This window comes from Aspergillus japonicus (genome assembly GCF_003184785.1).
Source record: "Aspergillus japonicus CBS 114.51 unplaced genomic scaffold BO86scaffold_9, whole genome shotgun sequence".
Classification (NCBI taxonomy): Eukaryota; Fungi; Ascomycota; class Eurotiomycetes; order Eurotiales; family Aspergillaceae; genus Aspergillus; species Aspergillus japonicus.
This window is the reverse complement of record NW_020291646.1, coordinates 1-15,059: the sequence shown is the minus strand read 5'-3', so window position 1 is coordinate 15,059 and position 15,059 is coordinate 1. Positions and strand designations below refer to the sequence as shown.

The following is a 15,059-nucleotide window of genomic DNA, read 5'->3' as shown; positions in this document are numbered from 1 at the left end:
AGCCCGGTAGCTTTTGATGTGAATGGCCGACCAAAGGATGTACGTGCGGCAACGTAGATGAGGGTCAGAATAAGGGTGACTGCGGACATGTAGGTAAAAAACCACATGGTGCTTTCGAATCTCGGGAGGCAGGTCATGAAGACAAGGAGTAGAGATTGACACTTGTGCTTTGCAAATTGGGTGAGGAGGACTTGATGGTCGATTTATGAAACTGGCCACCCCAGGCGAGTAGAAACTTCATAAATACCTAGCAGATACGCTTACTGATACTGTTCATCGTCCACCCTTTTTGTCATGCTTGAAGGCAAACGACCATCAAATAACCCAACTAGCACAGTGCATATTCTGTGGCACGACGATGTCGATCAGGAATCTGAATGTCAATTGTTGATTTTCAAGAACAGGCAAACAAAATGTAGCCCTTGCACCCGTCGCAGGCACAGCCCCCCACCCCAATCTCGAACACCCCTTCCAGTCTTTTACTTTCCTTCGTCTTCCGATGCCCAGCAACCACGAAAAGAGTACTAATATGTGACACTCGCGGCTCCTTTGCAAAAAAGCATCCGACCCGGCTCCACGCGAGACGCACCTTTTTCTGGCAGAGTAAAATGACTTATGTCAATGACCACAGCGTGCTTGGGGTGGGCATTCTGTTCACGGTGCTGGGCACGGTGGCCATTACCACCCGCTTTTATGTTCAGTGCCGGGGTAGACGACTGGGAGTGGACGACTGGCTTGCGTTGGCGGCATAGGTATGCTATCTGTTCTCAAGGATGAGATAGAGAAACCTAGCTGATATTGTGTCGTACCCGGCAGGCCCTCGTCACAGGCGAAGCCGTCATCATGATGATCGGTAGACCTTTTCTCTCTCCAGAACCTTATGCTGAATGAAATTGACGGAACGACTTGAGCAGGCTCCGCAACGCACACGGTGGGCGCCCATTTTCCCGCAGATATCGGCGCAGCCATCCTGTACTACGACGGATGGGACCAGGTCTTGTTGGAAAGAGTAGTGCTCGCCTTCACTCATCTTCATTATCTTACTTGCACGTACTTATCATCTGCAGCTGGAGTTTCCATTCGACATCATGCAGCCCCTTGCCCTAGCCTTGCTCAAGCTATCTGTCCTATTCTTCTACCGGCGACTCTTCGTCGGACGGATCTTTGACATCGCCAGCTGGACCCTGATTGGCGTTGTAATCGCCTGGGGCATAACTTTTGTCATTGCGCTGACGACAACGTGTGGGGCGACTATCATGGCCAATTTCGGTACCCTGAACACCTTATGACGCACTGTGGTCATAGCTTTGCTGTCTTGATTGCGCTGACGGCATCGGACGTGGCCGTTGATCTCATCATCCTGGCCATTCCACTGCCGCTGGTGAGCTTTTCTGCATCCATACTGAGGGACAACACTATCAGAGAAGCGGTTTCCGATCACATCAGGTTCTCTGTCTCCACCTAGACTTGCATAAGCGCATTGGGATTATAGTGGTGCTGCTCGTGGGGTCAATGTGAGCGTCCCTTATCTCCTCCCCCACTCTGAACTAGTTACCTAAACTGAGATCCCAGGGCGACGGCGTGTGGCATCGCGCGCATGTCACTATTTGCTAGGATCCTCGGATCTAAACGTACAGTGTACCCCGGTATCCCAAGCGATGCTTCCCAGTGGCTGCACTAACCAAATGTTCGCAATGCTGTCCACACAAACCGTAGGCGGCGTATCCTCGAGCGATGACATCGGTGCGCTGACTCCCTGTTCCTGACCACAACCTGCTACCCAGACACAGAATCCAAACACAGCGCTAATACAAAGACTATAGGCATCGTCAGCATTCTCATGTTCTGGGGCATGCTTGAAACCGGGGTCGCGATCGTGGCGATCTGCCTCCCCAGCCTCTACCGGCTGGTGCGCGACGTCTCGCCCCGTGCGCGCCTACAAAGCCTGCTCGTGTTCCGACGGCTGCAAGAGTCGAAGGACGACGATAGCTCGTTTCTAGATGGTGCCGAATTCCAGCCAGGGCAAAGTTCTCTGCCTCGCAGATTCCACGGACTTGGTTCTATCCTGAAATCCGGTATGTGGCGGAGTGAAACGTCGCATGGAGAAGACAGTGGACCTGAAAATGATCCTAAGACGATGACAGTTGATGGCAATGCAGCGATGAAATTGTCTTTGGGCTTTACGGGAGAGCGAGGGGCTGAGTGGCCGCAGATGAGAAACCAGTCCACCATCGCTCTCTCAAAGCGGATGCATGCTGTCACGACTGATGCGGTGCTCAATGCGCAGCAGCACCCACCGAGGAGCCAGATCTGGGAGATGAAGGAGATTCAACGTACAGTCGAGGTGGTTTAAGCCGAAGGACAGGGACAAATTTACGATGTAGTCTATGCTATGCATTCCTACCCGAACTACACGACGTAAGCCTCTTGGATGACAGTAATATGAAATTATTCTACTAAAGAATGTAAGCTTTTTTCTTTTCCTTGCGGGCCAAGCTCCCCATGATTAAAGAGACTTTGTTATGAGTCAATCCCGGCCTCCCTACCGGAAACTCCTTCCATCTGACTCCCCCTCGTGCACAAAGTACTCGCGCGTGACAGCAATTCCGGCCCCGTTCTCCAGCGACAACGGCAACGCTCCGTGATCCTTGACCAAGCCATCCTCAGAATCATGGCGGGACAGATCATCGGGGGTGTTGGCCGTCTGCGTCACCGACACGGTGGTCCGCTGCTTGCTCGAGGGGCCGCCGGTGGTGTTGTACCCCGAGTTGGACAGCTCGTAGCCGCGCCGGCCGCTGTACGTCCCGGTGCGCGAGTGGCTCCCAAAAACCAACGAGCGGAGGACGGGCAGGCAGGAGGCTATGATGGCGATGGAGGCCTCGATCATGGAGACGGTGCAGGTAATCATTTGTTCGTTCAGGTGGGAGTAGATGGCTCGGATGACTGCATCAATCGTTAGACATGGCACTGCACGCTTCCTGGATCGATGGGCAAGACATACTGCTTGAGATGACGACCAAGACACCCAACAAGAAGACGGAGATGACACCCCACTTCTGCTTCTTGGGCATCTTCAGACGGGCGACCTGCGAAATGGGGAGACAGATGACTGTTCACCGGGTTAGTGAATCGAAGGGTTGTCTTGTGGTTGGCTGTGGTGTCTTACTGAAGACATCAGTGAAGATGTTAACTGCGACATGGTTAGCTTTGAGCAATTGCAGATCTAACACGGGGCTGCATACATAGAATCGTCAACCAATAATTGATCGTCGATGGCTTCTCCGGACATGCCACTGCATTTGTCGCGTTAGTATTGCTGATATTCACTACATCCTCACCGCATTTATATCCACTCACATTCCGCATCAAGCACGCTCCGCCATTGTCGAGAAGGAGGGTAGCACTTGAAGACAATGTCGAAGAACAGGACCAACCAAGTCGCCGCCAGAAGGGCCAGAGTGATGTTATACACGGTCTGGTACCGGGTGCGATCGGCGAGACGCTTGTAGAAGATCACCAGGCTGGCCTTGATGAGCCAGAGCGTCGTCACATAGAGGGTGGATCCGGGAATGATCATCTGTCACAGGGCGAGGGATAGTAGCCGCAGTTAGTCTCAGCGTAGTGGATGTGTAGAGGATTCGCGCGTGCTGCCGGCTTCGGATCGGGGCAGGGCACAGCGAAAGAGGGGCTCAGGATTTCGGGCGTTGTCCGAATGCTGTCCGTAAACTGACCTTCATCATGTTGATCATCTGCTCTGAGTCCATGTTGGCCGCATCCGACATGCCTAGAGGAAGCCCACCGTTAGATCTCGCTCGCACGGATCACTCTGCATGCAGGTGGATTTAGAACAGCGGGGGAAATAGCGAGGTACAGTACATACCCAGGTTAAACATATAATGCTGGATGACCAGATCTCCGATCAGGCAGAGCGCCGCCACGGTGACAAACAAATCGTCGAGATACAACCGTTTCAGCAGCCTCCATCGCACCCAGAGTCGACAGACGAGGAAAATGCACGCGATTATGGTGACAATGTACCAAGACACCTACCCATCGCGAACAAGTGCGTTAGCAAAAAAGAACAGCACTCTGAACAATCGCTGACGGCGATGACCTACCACTTGGCCGGTATCTGGACGACCCATGGCGACGAACAACCCACGATGCGGGCAGAAGGTCACGACAACAAAGACAGACGGAGACGAGAGAGCATCTCTGCAGCTGCTGCAGCTGCTGGCAGTCAATATTAATAAACTGCGATCGACCCGCGCAACCTGCCAGGGAGCGTTACGTGGTGAGGAACTTGGGAAAACCTTATCCCATGCTGGGAAGCTCGTTCTGGCGGTTTGTTTGGAGGAACCAACAAATGCAGGTGTTTGGATCGGGGAAAGTCCGCAGGGACCTCCCTCTGGAATCTGGATCTGGATTCAATGGTGTGTGGTTTTGTGTGTGTGTGTGTGCCTGTCTGTGTGTTTTCCATGTGGTGTGGCCACTGCTTAGGGGGAATGGGGGTGGTGTGGTTGTGTGGTGGTGGGCAGACCAGCACTGGAGGGGAGTATGGCCCGAGGCATTGGGACCCTCGTGGACCATACCATCTCGATAACCCTGCACGATGGAGAATCGGAGATCGGGGTCAGGGAAGGAAATCGATAGTCTACGAGCACATTGCTGGAACTGGCTGTGATTGCTCCAGGCAAAACTTCGGCGGCCCACAGTTAGGGTTGCCGATCCACCCAAGTAAAACATTCTTCGGACATCGTCCGTCGCCCCTACAGAAATCCTTTCTACAGGCTGCACAACATGGTACACCATGTGCGAACTATTGATTTCTAGAAGCCACTAACCAGTTCACGCCGTTACGCTGGGATCAGCCGGATGCAGGTAGCTGTGTGCTGGAAAGATCACAGGCTGGGATGGGAGGGCAAGCTTTGTACGGATCAAACTCTATCGGCGATTTGGACGCATTCGGATTCTGAAATGACGATGATTCACGTAGATTAAAAAGGGTTACTCAGGCTTAATCATGCAATGAGCCCGCTGACAAATCCCACAAAAGAAGTGAAAGTCTAATAACATGAAAAAAAAAATTATTGAATTAATGCCGAATGAAATGTCGAGGTTCGCTATGCTGCGCTGAACAGAATTCCCCCCCTATTTTCGATTCCTCTCCTTCATCTCTCCCCACTTAAGAGCTGGCAGCAGCAGCCAACTCCACGGGATTCTGGACCACCGGGTAGTTGGGGTAGTTGGGCTTGTAGACCTTCTGGCAGCGCTGGTTATAGGTGCCAGTCTCGCCCGTCTCAATGGCCTCCTCGTTGCCCGGCACACCCAGAAGGGCCAGAGGTCCGTTCACGGGCGTGGCCTGATCCCAGCCGGGACCAGCGCTGGGGTCCTTGATCCAGGCAACAAACCAGTCGTTCATGTAGTCGGCCAGGTCCTGCTCAGCCGCCGTAACTCCGGTCAGCTTGGCAAAGCACTCGTTGCCACCGTGGAAGAAGGGGACCTCGCTGCCGTGGGAGGGGCCGATGTCGGCGATACCCAGCACATTGGAGTAGTTGCCAAACCAGCGGTAGATCCAGGTGTTCTGCTCCTCCGAGCGCATGTCCAGGAAGTAGTCGGTCGCGCAGTGGAAGCGGGCGTCGCCGTATGAGGCACCGCTCATGCGCGAGATGGAGGAGTAGTCGTCGGGGTTGTAGGCCTCGAGCAGCTCATCGGCGGGCACAAACGCCAAATCGGCATCGTAGGTGCGGATCCACGAGGAGAAGTTGGTGTTCTCCGACCCATAGACGATGCCGAAAATCTTGCCCTCCTTGTCCGAGTTACCGACGATCAGCGGCAACGACTTGGGGTAGTGGCCGTTGACGAAACGGTCCGAGTAGTTGGAAAAGCGGGTGAGGTTATCCACGACGGGGCCAAACCACGTGTTGGAGGTCGAGTTGAAGTAGCTGGTCTGGAAGGCATAGGTATCCACCTTGCGCAGGCAGTCCAGAGTGTAGTCGTCGGCAGTGCAGTCCAAGGAAACACCCGCATCGATCATGTCCTGAACGACCTGCTTGAGAGCCACACCCACGGGGGCATTGGCCGGGCCAGACTGAGCGTTGGCCGACATCTCGATGGCACCGGCCAGGAAAGTGTCGGGGTGGTTCCAGAGGTAGTCATCAACGTGGACACCACCCGAGGAGTGACCTCCCAGCACGATGCGCGACTTGTCACCACCGAATGCTGTTCACACGCAAAGTCAGTGGGGACGGTTACCACGTGGGAGAGTGGGAGAGGGGGGGGGGGGGGGGGGGGGCGATGAAGGAATAAGCATCAGGGGAGAAAGTCAAAGTACGGACCTTCAATGTTGTCATAAATCCACTGCAGGGCCAGCTCCACATCCATGATGCTGAAGTTCTGCGACTCGCCCTCGAGCTCGGGAGCATAAGGAGAGGCATACATGCTCTCGCGGTAGTTGAAGTTGACGTAGATGACATCCTTGCGAGCAAAGTTCCATCCCTGCCATTGCTGGTTGCTGCTACCACCCGTGACCATCGCACCACCGTAGACGTAGACAAAGACGGGCAGGCCAGTACCACTGGGAGGGGTCCAGATGTTCAGGTTGAGGCAGTCCTCACTCTGGGCAACGATCGTCGTGCCGGACATGGCCTGGGCGCACGAGGGACCGAAGGCCGAGGCATCGAAGCTACCCCCCTCGTAGGAGGTGGCCGCCAGGGGAGCCTTCCACCGGTTCTCACCAGCCGTCGTCTGGGCAAAGGGAATGCCCAGATAAACATTGGTGTCGTTCTGGGAGAAACCATAGACAACACCCTGCTCGGTGGTGACGCTGGGAGAGGCATCAGCGGCACACCCCAAAGCCAAGGCGGTCGCACTCAGGCTCAAGGCCAGATTGGCACTCTTTTGCAGAAGACCCATAATGACAGTAGCAAAGATGAAGTGATCTGCAAGGAATCTGAACGGTGCTTGGTCGGGGGGAGAGGATGGCTCAAGATTGGGCCTGTGGGAGGAGTATTTAAGGAGTTTTGGGGCCAGGGGAAGATCCAGAGAATGCTCGCAAAACGGCACACCGGATCGACTGCCGAGCCACCCCGATCCAGGCTACCAAATTAGCTGCTCAAACGAACCTAGTCTCGTTTACACTTCTTCTCGATGAACGCTAAAGTACGACTCAGACCATGGTTACACATGATTACACCGTTCATTCCTGCACCTAAGCTAAGACGAGACCAATAACTCCCCTTCAGGTGGGGGCTACCACATGGCATCACACGTGGTGCAATGAGCTTGGCTTTCGACTATCGATTTTTCGAGTCAGGTTCCCATCGGAAAACCAGGCAGGATGTACAACTGCGATATCACCTCGTGGTGGTGGCTGTTTTCCTGCGTTCTGACTGCTGGGTTCTGAGTCTCTTCTCGTGAGGATCCTCTGTTGGAGCACGGAATGGTCGAAACGAGGCAGACACCGGGCAATCCGTTGGGATTCCTGACTAGTCGGCTGCTGTTTTTACCTAATTGCATGTGCTATACATGTGCTATCTCGGTGGTATCTGAAGGATTGAGGGATAGGATTTGCTGCTGATCGTCTACCTCGTCATATTCGGATGATCTGCCGAGATCTGGTTTGCCCACGTGGGAGTTGAACGCTAGTTTTCCCGGACAATTATAGTTCTCCTTAAGCCAATTCTCCGACTTGTCCTTTGAGATGGATTTGAGTAGGATAGGGGCGTGGGGGGAGGGTAGGCAATTGCCTGGTCGACCGGACGAGTATCCGGCTTCACTCACGGTCGCAGTGGGCTTCTAACTGCTGCAGCATCTCCGATCTTCACACAGTCTCAATTTACTGATGTATTTACTTTGAGTCGAACATATTACAGAATTGTAGATAGCAATCCAGCGTCACTGTTTAAAGATAGATGAAATATAGAAGAGACATATGTTCTGCGCTGGAGATATATCCTCGGGAGCCACGCCGTCCGAGGAGGTGGCGGAGATATATTTCTATGCAACCTAGCCCTAACCACCCGATGGCAGCGCAAACAATTTGAGCAGAATATCCTCTTTGGCTACTGAATACATTGGGAACAGTGTGATTTGAGGAGTGACACTGCTACCTGTAGCCGTGACATGCAGTAATTTATCAAAAATCAAAAAGTAACTATAAAGCATACACAATCGGGGGAGGGAATAAGAAGTCGTCGCGAACGTGTATATTGCCACATGCGAATAGAATATAAGAATCGCATTTGACCAGCAACAAACATGCCAAGAACCAGGGAATCAGAATTTCAAGTCCGGGCATGGAGAAAATTTTCACACGCAAAATGCGACCGAGTCGAAATTGCATCATCTTCGAACACTGAACCGGGGAACCAGCAGTTGGCCGACCGAGGAGGAAATATCCACGGAGGTTGCTCTGCAATAGTTATGCTATGCAGCTTACATAGCATAAGTGGGGAAAACACCCCGAGACGAGAGCCAGTCCCTGATTTCCCTGGAACTTAAAAGATCACATCCCGTACCGGTATGGCCCTAGGGTTACAACTTATGGTAGTTGAATCTGCTGCCATCGTATCGCAAATCCATGTCGCATGCTCTCGCCACAATGTGAATCTGTCAACATGTCATATTAGTCTAAATAAATTAACAATCCGGGGATCCAATTTACTGCCCGCCGCCACAACCAAGACCACTGCTTGGCAAGCGCCTCCCACCTCGCAGCAGGCAAATTTACCCGCGTGATGAATTGCCCTCCAGTTTGTTGAGATGCGAATGAGTTTGAGGCTGATTGGCCACGCCCGGAACTTTGTTTCAATGCGGTTTCAGGGGTCGGCTTCTGTAACGCTTGTTGTCGCATGCATCGCTGAAGAGCCACCGAGTTGGTCCTCGCATCAGGGCTATATTTGGTCACTTGAACAGAGACAGGACTGAGGTACGGAGTAGTCCGACTCGAATTGAAAAGGCTGATCGTACTGCTTAGATGTGTCCATCATTGTACTGTACAGTTCAGCACATTGTTTCATAGTGATGAAAATTAGGGCACGATGCTTTCAGTACAATCTCACCACAGTACGGTATAACAAAGACAACCCTAGACCAGGTAATGGAGCATCTCAGCAAATCCCAATGTCCCTACTGGAGGTCCACGTAAAGGCAGAAGAAACATGATAAGCATTTTCGTTCTCATCGTCCTCAAACCATGCTTCTATCACATCGAACACGGGTCTATAAATAGACCACACCCTGCTCAGCATCCAACTTAGCCTTCTACACTTACATTGGACCCTAAAACCTGAGACCGAACAAAACCATAGTGCATGGCCCATAGACCCTCTGTACCAGCAATCATGGCTAGCATCGCAGACTCCGACTCGACGGCCGTCATGTCCGAGAGAGGCGCCATTGAGTGGGAGCGCGTACGAGGGATCCGCGACAGCACGCGTGCCTTCCTGGAAGCCGAGTCGCCGTACATCGCCATGCCCGCGGTAGCCCAAATCCTCCAGATTGGATCACGCACCTTGATCGTCCGGGTGCGGTGGGAATGGGCGCTCCGCGATCCCACTCGAGAGGAAGTCGGTGGCATGGTCAGCACGCTGTGTGGACAGTTCGCCCAGCTGCGGGCCCAGCGCCCCACGGCGGAACCCTTCCACGGCTTCATCCAGATCGGGCCCGTCGTCGTCCTCTACGCGGAGGTGCGGTTCATCCCCGCCGCCCCGTGTCAGGGAGCGCTCTGTATGCCCGGGGAGACGCTCTCGGGCCTGACCCGGAGCTACCATATCGAGGACGATAGCCCTATCCTGCAGCACTGGCTCGAAAATGAGGTAACGCGCAGCTCCCCGAGCCTTCAGGAGATGGCGGCTTGGGGAATACCTGATTATGGACAGGTCTTCAGGATCAGGTAAGTGTTCTCACATTGCCATGTGACGGAATGTGACGGATCACCAGTGCTGGTGGTAATATTTGAATTGATCTAATCTCGTACTTCCCTCTTATTGTGTATAGTTCTCGTGTTGTATTTAATTCAAACATGCGGCTCGTCTCGCTCAGCTGGCAGCTCGACCAAGCAAATAATGGCGTCAATGGGATCGGAAAATTGGCGATAATTGTAAGACGTGCCGACCACCCGAGTACAACCATGTTGCATAAGCATAAGGGCTGGAGCATTGGCAACAACGTCTGCTGAAGTTGCGGTCAGCGCGCTGCAGCTGAGAGACGGACACGTGATGCATGCACGACAACACCCTGCATGGGACAATAAACAAGGAACACGATAGACACGTCAGAAACCTAAATTTCTGAAGTAATATACCTAAAAAGCTTCTTCCATGATCGCCTTGTAAATTCTCTTCTCACGCGCACAGTCCTTGTACTCTCCCATCATGACAATCACGGCAGATTCGCTTTTCGACGAGGTGGGAGCGAGCTATGAAGCTGCCTTTGCAGACAATGGCCCCCTTTGTGCATTCATTCATCAGGCCAGCAAGAAGCTACCCCCAAACAGTCGGGTTCTGGATGTGGGATGCGGCACCGGCAAGCCCGTCGCGGAGATCCTGGTAACTGCAGGTCATGAGGTGCACGGGATTGACATCTCCCCAGGGATGGTGAAGACAGCTGCGTCACAAGTCCGAGGTCAGTTTGAAGTGGCGAATATGAACACATTTCAGCCTTGCCAATTGTATGATGGGGTATTTGCGATCCTGTCGCTGTTCCAGCTCACTCCCGGAGAACTGTACTCCATGATCTTCAGATTCGCCGAGTGGCTCAACGTGGGTGGGCACTTGGCCCTCGCCGTGACGCCCAGCACCGGGCTGTTGCCGGAAAAATGCACCTACGATCCCACATGGGATTGTGTGTGGATGATCGGAAAGTACTGGATGGGCAATCACACTAACGAGGTGTTCCGTTCGGAGGATGCATGGGCTCGCCTGCTGCAAGCGGCCGGGTTGGTGCTCGAGATTAAGCCTGTCGATCATCTTTTCTGCCCGGCGGGTCACGAGAATTATACGAGCCCTGAGGTGCAGCTATTTCTGCTCGCAAGGAAGGTGGAGCCGCAGGCTTTGCTGGGCCCGTATCCAATTCCAATTGTCGAAACGCCTACAGACTGTGTCGACAATCTGAATATCCTCACAGATCGCTTCGTGAGCAAGGAACTCAAGAGTCTGTCCAATAAGATGGCAGTCAATGGGAGGAAGGTGCTTGTTCTCGGGCAAGGAGACAATTGGAGTCAGTATGTAGGCCGTGGAGAATTGCAGTTCCTGCCTAAGACCACCGATAACCTCCCATTTGCATCCGACGCTTTCGATGTCATCTTTGCGCCCTGGACGCTCGATAAACTTCCAAGCCTCAATAGGGCCATCAAGGAGATGGTTCGGGTGGCACGTCGGAAGGGCTCACAGCTTGTCATCCTTCAAGGAGCCCCAGGGAATGAGGCAGTGATGCACCTGAACGCGGCCGCACGCTCACCACAAATCCGCCACCAAGGCCAGATCCTGCAAGAAGCGGCGCATGAGCTGACGGAACAGGGATTTGGCTTAATTTCTCTGGAGCGTGTTCGCGCACATTACGAGTTCCCCGAAGAGGACTTGCCCACCCGATGCTCGGTGGCTGCAGAATGCTTGGCTGGGATGACACATCGACAGCATCCGAATTACAAGGTCATCAAGCACGTCCTGACTGCGCGAATGAAGCTTCATTTCCAAGGTAGCGCACATGCAGTGGGGATGGACATGGTTGCGCTGGTTGCGAGGTCGAGCGATGCGGAGAATTGTCGCTCGAATTGAAGAACAGTATATCGGATGGAAAGTAGGCTGAATATATACTCATGGTTCCGAGAGATCTTATCGTATCTTAAGTTAACCCAATGTTCAAAATATCACCAAAGACCTTCCCCTCGGGCAGAAGAAATGGTAATAGAATCATATGAGTATTACCTTGCGCCGCCCCCTAGTGGTGGCCAGTGGCGAACAATAAACGCTCTGGCCGGGCCGCTCACCCGTCTTGTCTGCGCTTTTCGAGTGAAAGCTCGTCCAGAGCATGGCTACGAGACAGGCGACAAGAGCAGGATTAAGAGGGGTAGCAGAAAGGAAGGGTATAACATCAGGTTTATAGGGCTGTGGTCGGAGGTGTTTCCCGAACCAGTTCTAGTTTCGGGGTCCTCAGATTAACCCTGGCCTGCAATTGAATCAACAAGTGAGCTCCTCGCGGTTTGATCCCGTATCTCTACTAGATTAATACTCCTAATGTATGTTGAAGTTGGATGATTGGGTGGTGTTGGTATCAATCAATGAGCCTTATCGCGCAAAGATCACGCCAACATGTCGTGATGCACCAAGGCTTGGCCTGAGCTACCACTCATAAATCTATAACCCCGCAACATTGTCATCTCCCAACAACACCAGGAGCGCGGCCAAAATACCCAAACAGAAATATGGCGGACCATGGTTCAACCTTGAGTGCTGTGAAGCAGCCCGACACCAAGATCAGTCAGGTTGTTGACTCCAACCCGCCACCGCGCCGCTCGTTCCGCTCGTTCATCTGGGACACCGACACGCACCTGAAACCCCCCGAGGAGCGACGCCTGCTCCTCAAGCTCGACGCAGCTATTCTCAGCATCGGATGCCTGGGGTTCTTCATGAAATACCTTGACCAGGGCAACCTGTCCAATGCCTACGTGTCCGGGATGCAGGAAGAACTCGGCATGTACGGTAACCAGTACACCTACGCCGGGACCCTGTACACGATCGCATACGCGGTGATGCAGATCCCGAGCACACTCATCATCCAGCGCGTGCGTCCGAGCATCTGGCTCGCCGGGATGGAAGTCGCCTGGGGCGCGTTCACCTTCGCCCAGGCGGGGGTGCAGACCGTCCCCCAGTTATATGTGTTCCGCTTCCTGATCGGCCTGTTCGAGAGTTCCTTCTTCCCTTCTCTGTTATACCTGCTGGGCAGCTGGTATACCAAGACCGAGCTCGCAAAGCGAGTGGCATTGTTCCACATGACCGCGCCCCTAGGGACCGCGTTCGGGGGTTACCTCCAGGCAGCCGTGTATGAGAACCTCAATGGGGCGAGAGGGATAGACGGGTGGCGATGGCTGTACATCGTCTGCGGATGCATGACGGTCCCCGTGGGACTCGCGACGTTTCTGTTCCTTCCTGACACACCGTATACCACTCGCGTGTGGTTCTTGTCGCCGGAGGAGCGGGAGCTGGCCAAGGCGCGCGTGAGCAGGGCGGGCGTCGCGCCGCCGGTGAAGATCACCTGGAAGACGTTCACGGGGGTGTTGAACTCGTGGAAGTGGTATGCTTTCGTCATTGGTTATGTGGTGTGTACTCCTGGCCTGTTCTTGTTAGCTGATCGGAGGGTGTGTTTATGCTAACGTGTCAAAGCTGTACGGCTCATCCTGCGGCGGAAATGGTTACTTCGCCATCTGGCTCAAGTCAGAGAACTTTTCTGTGGCGGATCGCAACCTCATTCCGACGGGGACTTCGTTGATATCCGCAGCATGTGTCGTGCTGTGGGGGTTTCTGTCCGACTATACCGGAAGCCGGTTTGCTTGGGTTCTTATTCCGCTGGTGAGTCGACTGCCTTCATCATCCTCTATGATTCCTTGTAGGAAACGCTAAGCAACATGGCAAACCTATAACAGATATGGGGCCTCATTCCCAACGGTATCCTAGCCTTCTGGCCCCAGAGTCTTGCACTGAAGGAGTTTGCCTTCCTGACCATCGGAATGCAGCTCATGACGGCGGTATTGTAAGTGGCCCGCCAATCGTCCGCCTTCCACTAAGATACTGACGATTTAGCTACTCCTGGGCCAACGAAGTATGCGCCGACAACAACGAGCAGCGCGCCGTGGTGATCAGCAGTATGAATGGGTTCCAGTACGCGGTGGCTGCTTGGCTGCCGATTGTCATCTTCCCGCAGACCATGGCCCCGTCGTTCCGTGAGTATTCCTCAATTTTCTTGGGGCTTTGTCCTAGATCTAATTATACTGTGTCGGCTAGGGTACGGCTTCCCGGCCACATTTGGGCTGGTAATTGCGTCCATCATCAGTGTGGTTGTAATACAGCTGTTTGTTCTGCGGGATGAGCGGAGGGTGAAAGCACGTCTGGGGAATGAGGGATCGGATGATGAAGTAGCTGCGTGAGGTAAAAACATAATGAGACAGGATTGCCATGGCATTTCACTATAAGGAAGTCGTTGATGCTCTTATTAGATATCGTCCGAGTCGATGATCTTTACATAATACTTCGAAGAACTACTCTTGCTCGTGATTTCTATATGAGAAGATACCAGAAAGCCACCTAAGATATGTGACTAGAGTACGTACATAACATACGGAACGACATCCCGACCACCTGGAATAAGAGGCTGTGTAACAGAGATTTAAACCCGGACACATTCATGTCTGTGGCATGCAGGAGCCACAGCCAGAATTATATAAAAGCAAATAAACCGCCAATGTTAAAAGAGCGATTCATTTCTGAGATCTCGAAAAATTGCCGCTGTGTTTACAGATATTTTCTTTAGACCGCGTACTACAAACTCAGGGATTTCATAATGATGAAGCTCACGTTGACTCAAGCGAGTCCCGTCTGACGACGATATCGCCTACCTGGAGAACTGCCTCAAGAAAGTCCACCCCGGGACCGAGGAAGTACTTCGGTGACCTTCTCCAAAAGCGCTGGTAGTATGTATACCGTTTAACTACCTCCTGTAATCTTAATTGCTGAGCAAAAAGACAGCAAAAACATACAACAGAAGGGATTCGCTGGTGGTCACCCACCCAACTACTAACCTCCCGGCGTGTGGCTTAAGTACGGCTGAGCGGACGGGAAGCCCTGTTTTCCACACCCTGTGGTCGTATGTACCTGTAAAACTCTGTTGAAGAATCATATCATGCTTTACGCTCATAAATCAATAACATGCACTCTGTACTGCAATCCAAAGGGGATGTCATCTGGGCAGGCGGTGAGAGGATCCATGATACAGATACAATACAGTGTGCCACCGAGTGATAGGTCCATTTTGCATCTGGATACATTCAACTTTGTGTTGTCCCC

The 15,059-nt window shown here is 53.0% G+C and overlaps 7 protein-coding genes across 7 annotated transcripts; 5 read left to right on the top strand and 2 right to left on the bottom strand.

The window, feature by feature from the left end:
* Positions 1-608: 608 nt before the first annotated feature.
* On the top strand, positions 609-1,289 carry BO86DRAFT_397092 (uncharacterized protein; the record flags this gene model as incomplete). Its single annotated transcript, XM_025673462.1, has 4 exons — positions 609-695; positions 817-853; positions 915-1,009; positions 1,068-1,289. The coding sequence occupies 4 exons, from the start codon at positions 609-611 to the stop codon at positions 1,287-1,289; spliced, it is 441 nt and encodes a 146-aa protein (XP_025530122.1).
* A 405-nt stretch (positions 1,290-1,694) lies between these two features.
* BO86DRAFT_397091 (uncharacterized protein) lies at positions 1,695-2,353 on the top strand (the record flags this gene model as incomplete). Its single annotated transcript, XM_025673461.1, has 2 exons — positions 1,695-1,743; positions 1,824-2,353. The coding sequence occupies 2 exons, from the start codon at positions 1,695-1,697 to the stop codon at positions 2,351-2,353; spliced, it is 579 nt and encodes a 192-aa protein (XP_025530121.1).
* A 69-nt stretch (positions 2,354-2,422) lies between these two features.
* Positions 2,423-4,222, bottom strand: BO86DRAFT_386918 (uncharacterized protein). Its single transcript, XM_025671457.1, has 8 exons — positions 4,119-4,222; positions 3,881-4,046; positions 3,732-3,784; positions 3,358-3,577; positions 3,243-3,293; positions 3,167-3,190; positions 3,002-3,109; positions 2,423-2,943 (listed from the first exon to the last, which is right to left on the bottom strand). Exons 1-8 carry the CDS (start codon positions 4,143-4,145, stop codon positions 2,543-2,545), a joined length of 1,050 nt encoding a protein of 349 aa, XP_025530120.1. The 5' UTR covers positions 4,146-4,222; the 3' UTR covers positions 2,423-2,542.
* Positions 4,223-5,010: 788 nt separating this feature from the next.
* BO86DRAFT_386916 (alpha/beta-hydrolase) lies at positions 5,011-6,990 on the bottom strand. Its single transcript, XM_025671456.1, has 2 exons — positions 6,339-6,990; positions 5,011-6,222 (listed from the first exon to the last, which is right to left on the bottom strand). The coding sequence occupies exons 1-2, from the start codon at positions 6,913-6,915 to the stop codon at positions 5,186-5,188; spliced, it is 1,614 nt and encodes a 537-aa protein (XP_025530119.1). The 5' UTR covers positions 6,916-6,990; the 3' UTR covers positions 5,011-5,185.
* Positions 6,991-9,344: 2,354 nt separating this feature from the next.
* On the top strand, positions 9,345-9,899 carry BO86DRAFT_397088 (uncharacterized protein; the record flags this gene model as incomplete). The annotated part of the gene is made up of 1 exon (XM_025673460.1): positions 9,345-9,899. The coding sequence occupies one exon, from the start codon at positions 9,345-9,347 to the stop codon at positions 9,897-9,899; it is 555 nt and encodes a 184-aa protein (XP_025530118.1).
* Positions 9,900-10,376: 477 nt separating this feature from the next.
* On the top strand, positions 10,377-11,869 carry BO86DRAFT_442429 (uncharacterized protein; the record flags this gene model as incomplete). The annotated part of the gene is made up of 1 exon (XM_025676307.1): positions 10,377-11,869. The coding sequence occupies one exon, from the start codon at positions 10,377-10,379 to the stop codon at positions 11,775-11,777; it is 1,401 nt and encodes a 466-aa protein (XP_025530117.1). The 3' UTR covers positions 11,778-11,869.
* A 555-nt stretch (positions 11,870-12,424) lies between these two features.
* BO86DRAFT_442423 (pantothenate transporter liz1) lies at positions 12,425-14,143 on the top strand (the record flags this gene model as incomplete). Its single annotated transcript, XM_025676306.1, has 5 exons — positions 12,425-13,318; positions 13,383-13,568; positions 13,643-13,749; positions 13,800-13,939; positions 14,001-14,143. The coding sequence occupies 5 exons, from the start codon at positions 12,425-12,427 to the stop codon at positions 14,141-14,143; spliced, it is 1,470 nt and encodes a 489-aa protein (XP_025530116.1).
* Positions 14,144-15,059: the final 916 nt, after the last annotated feature.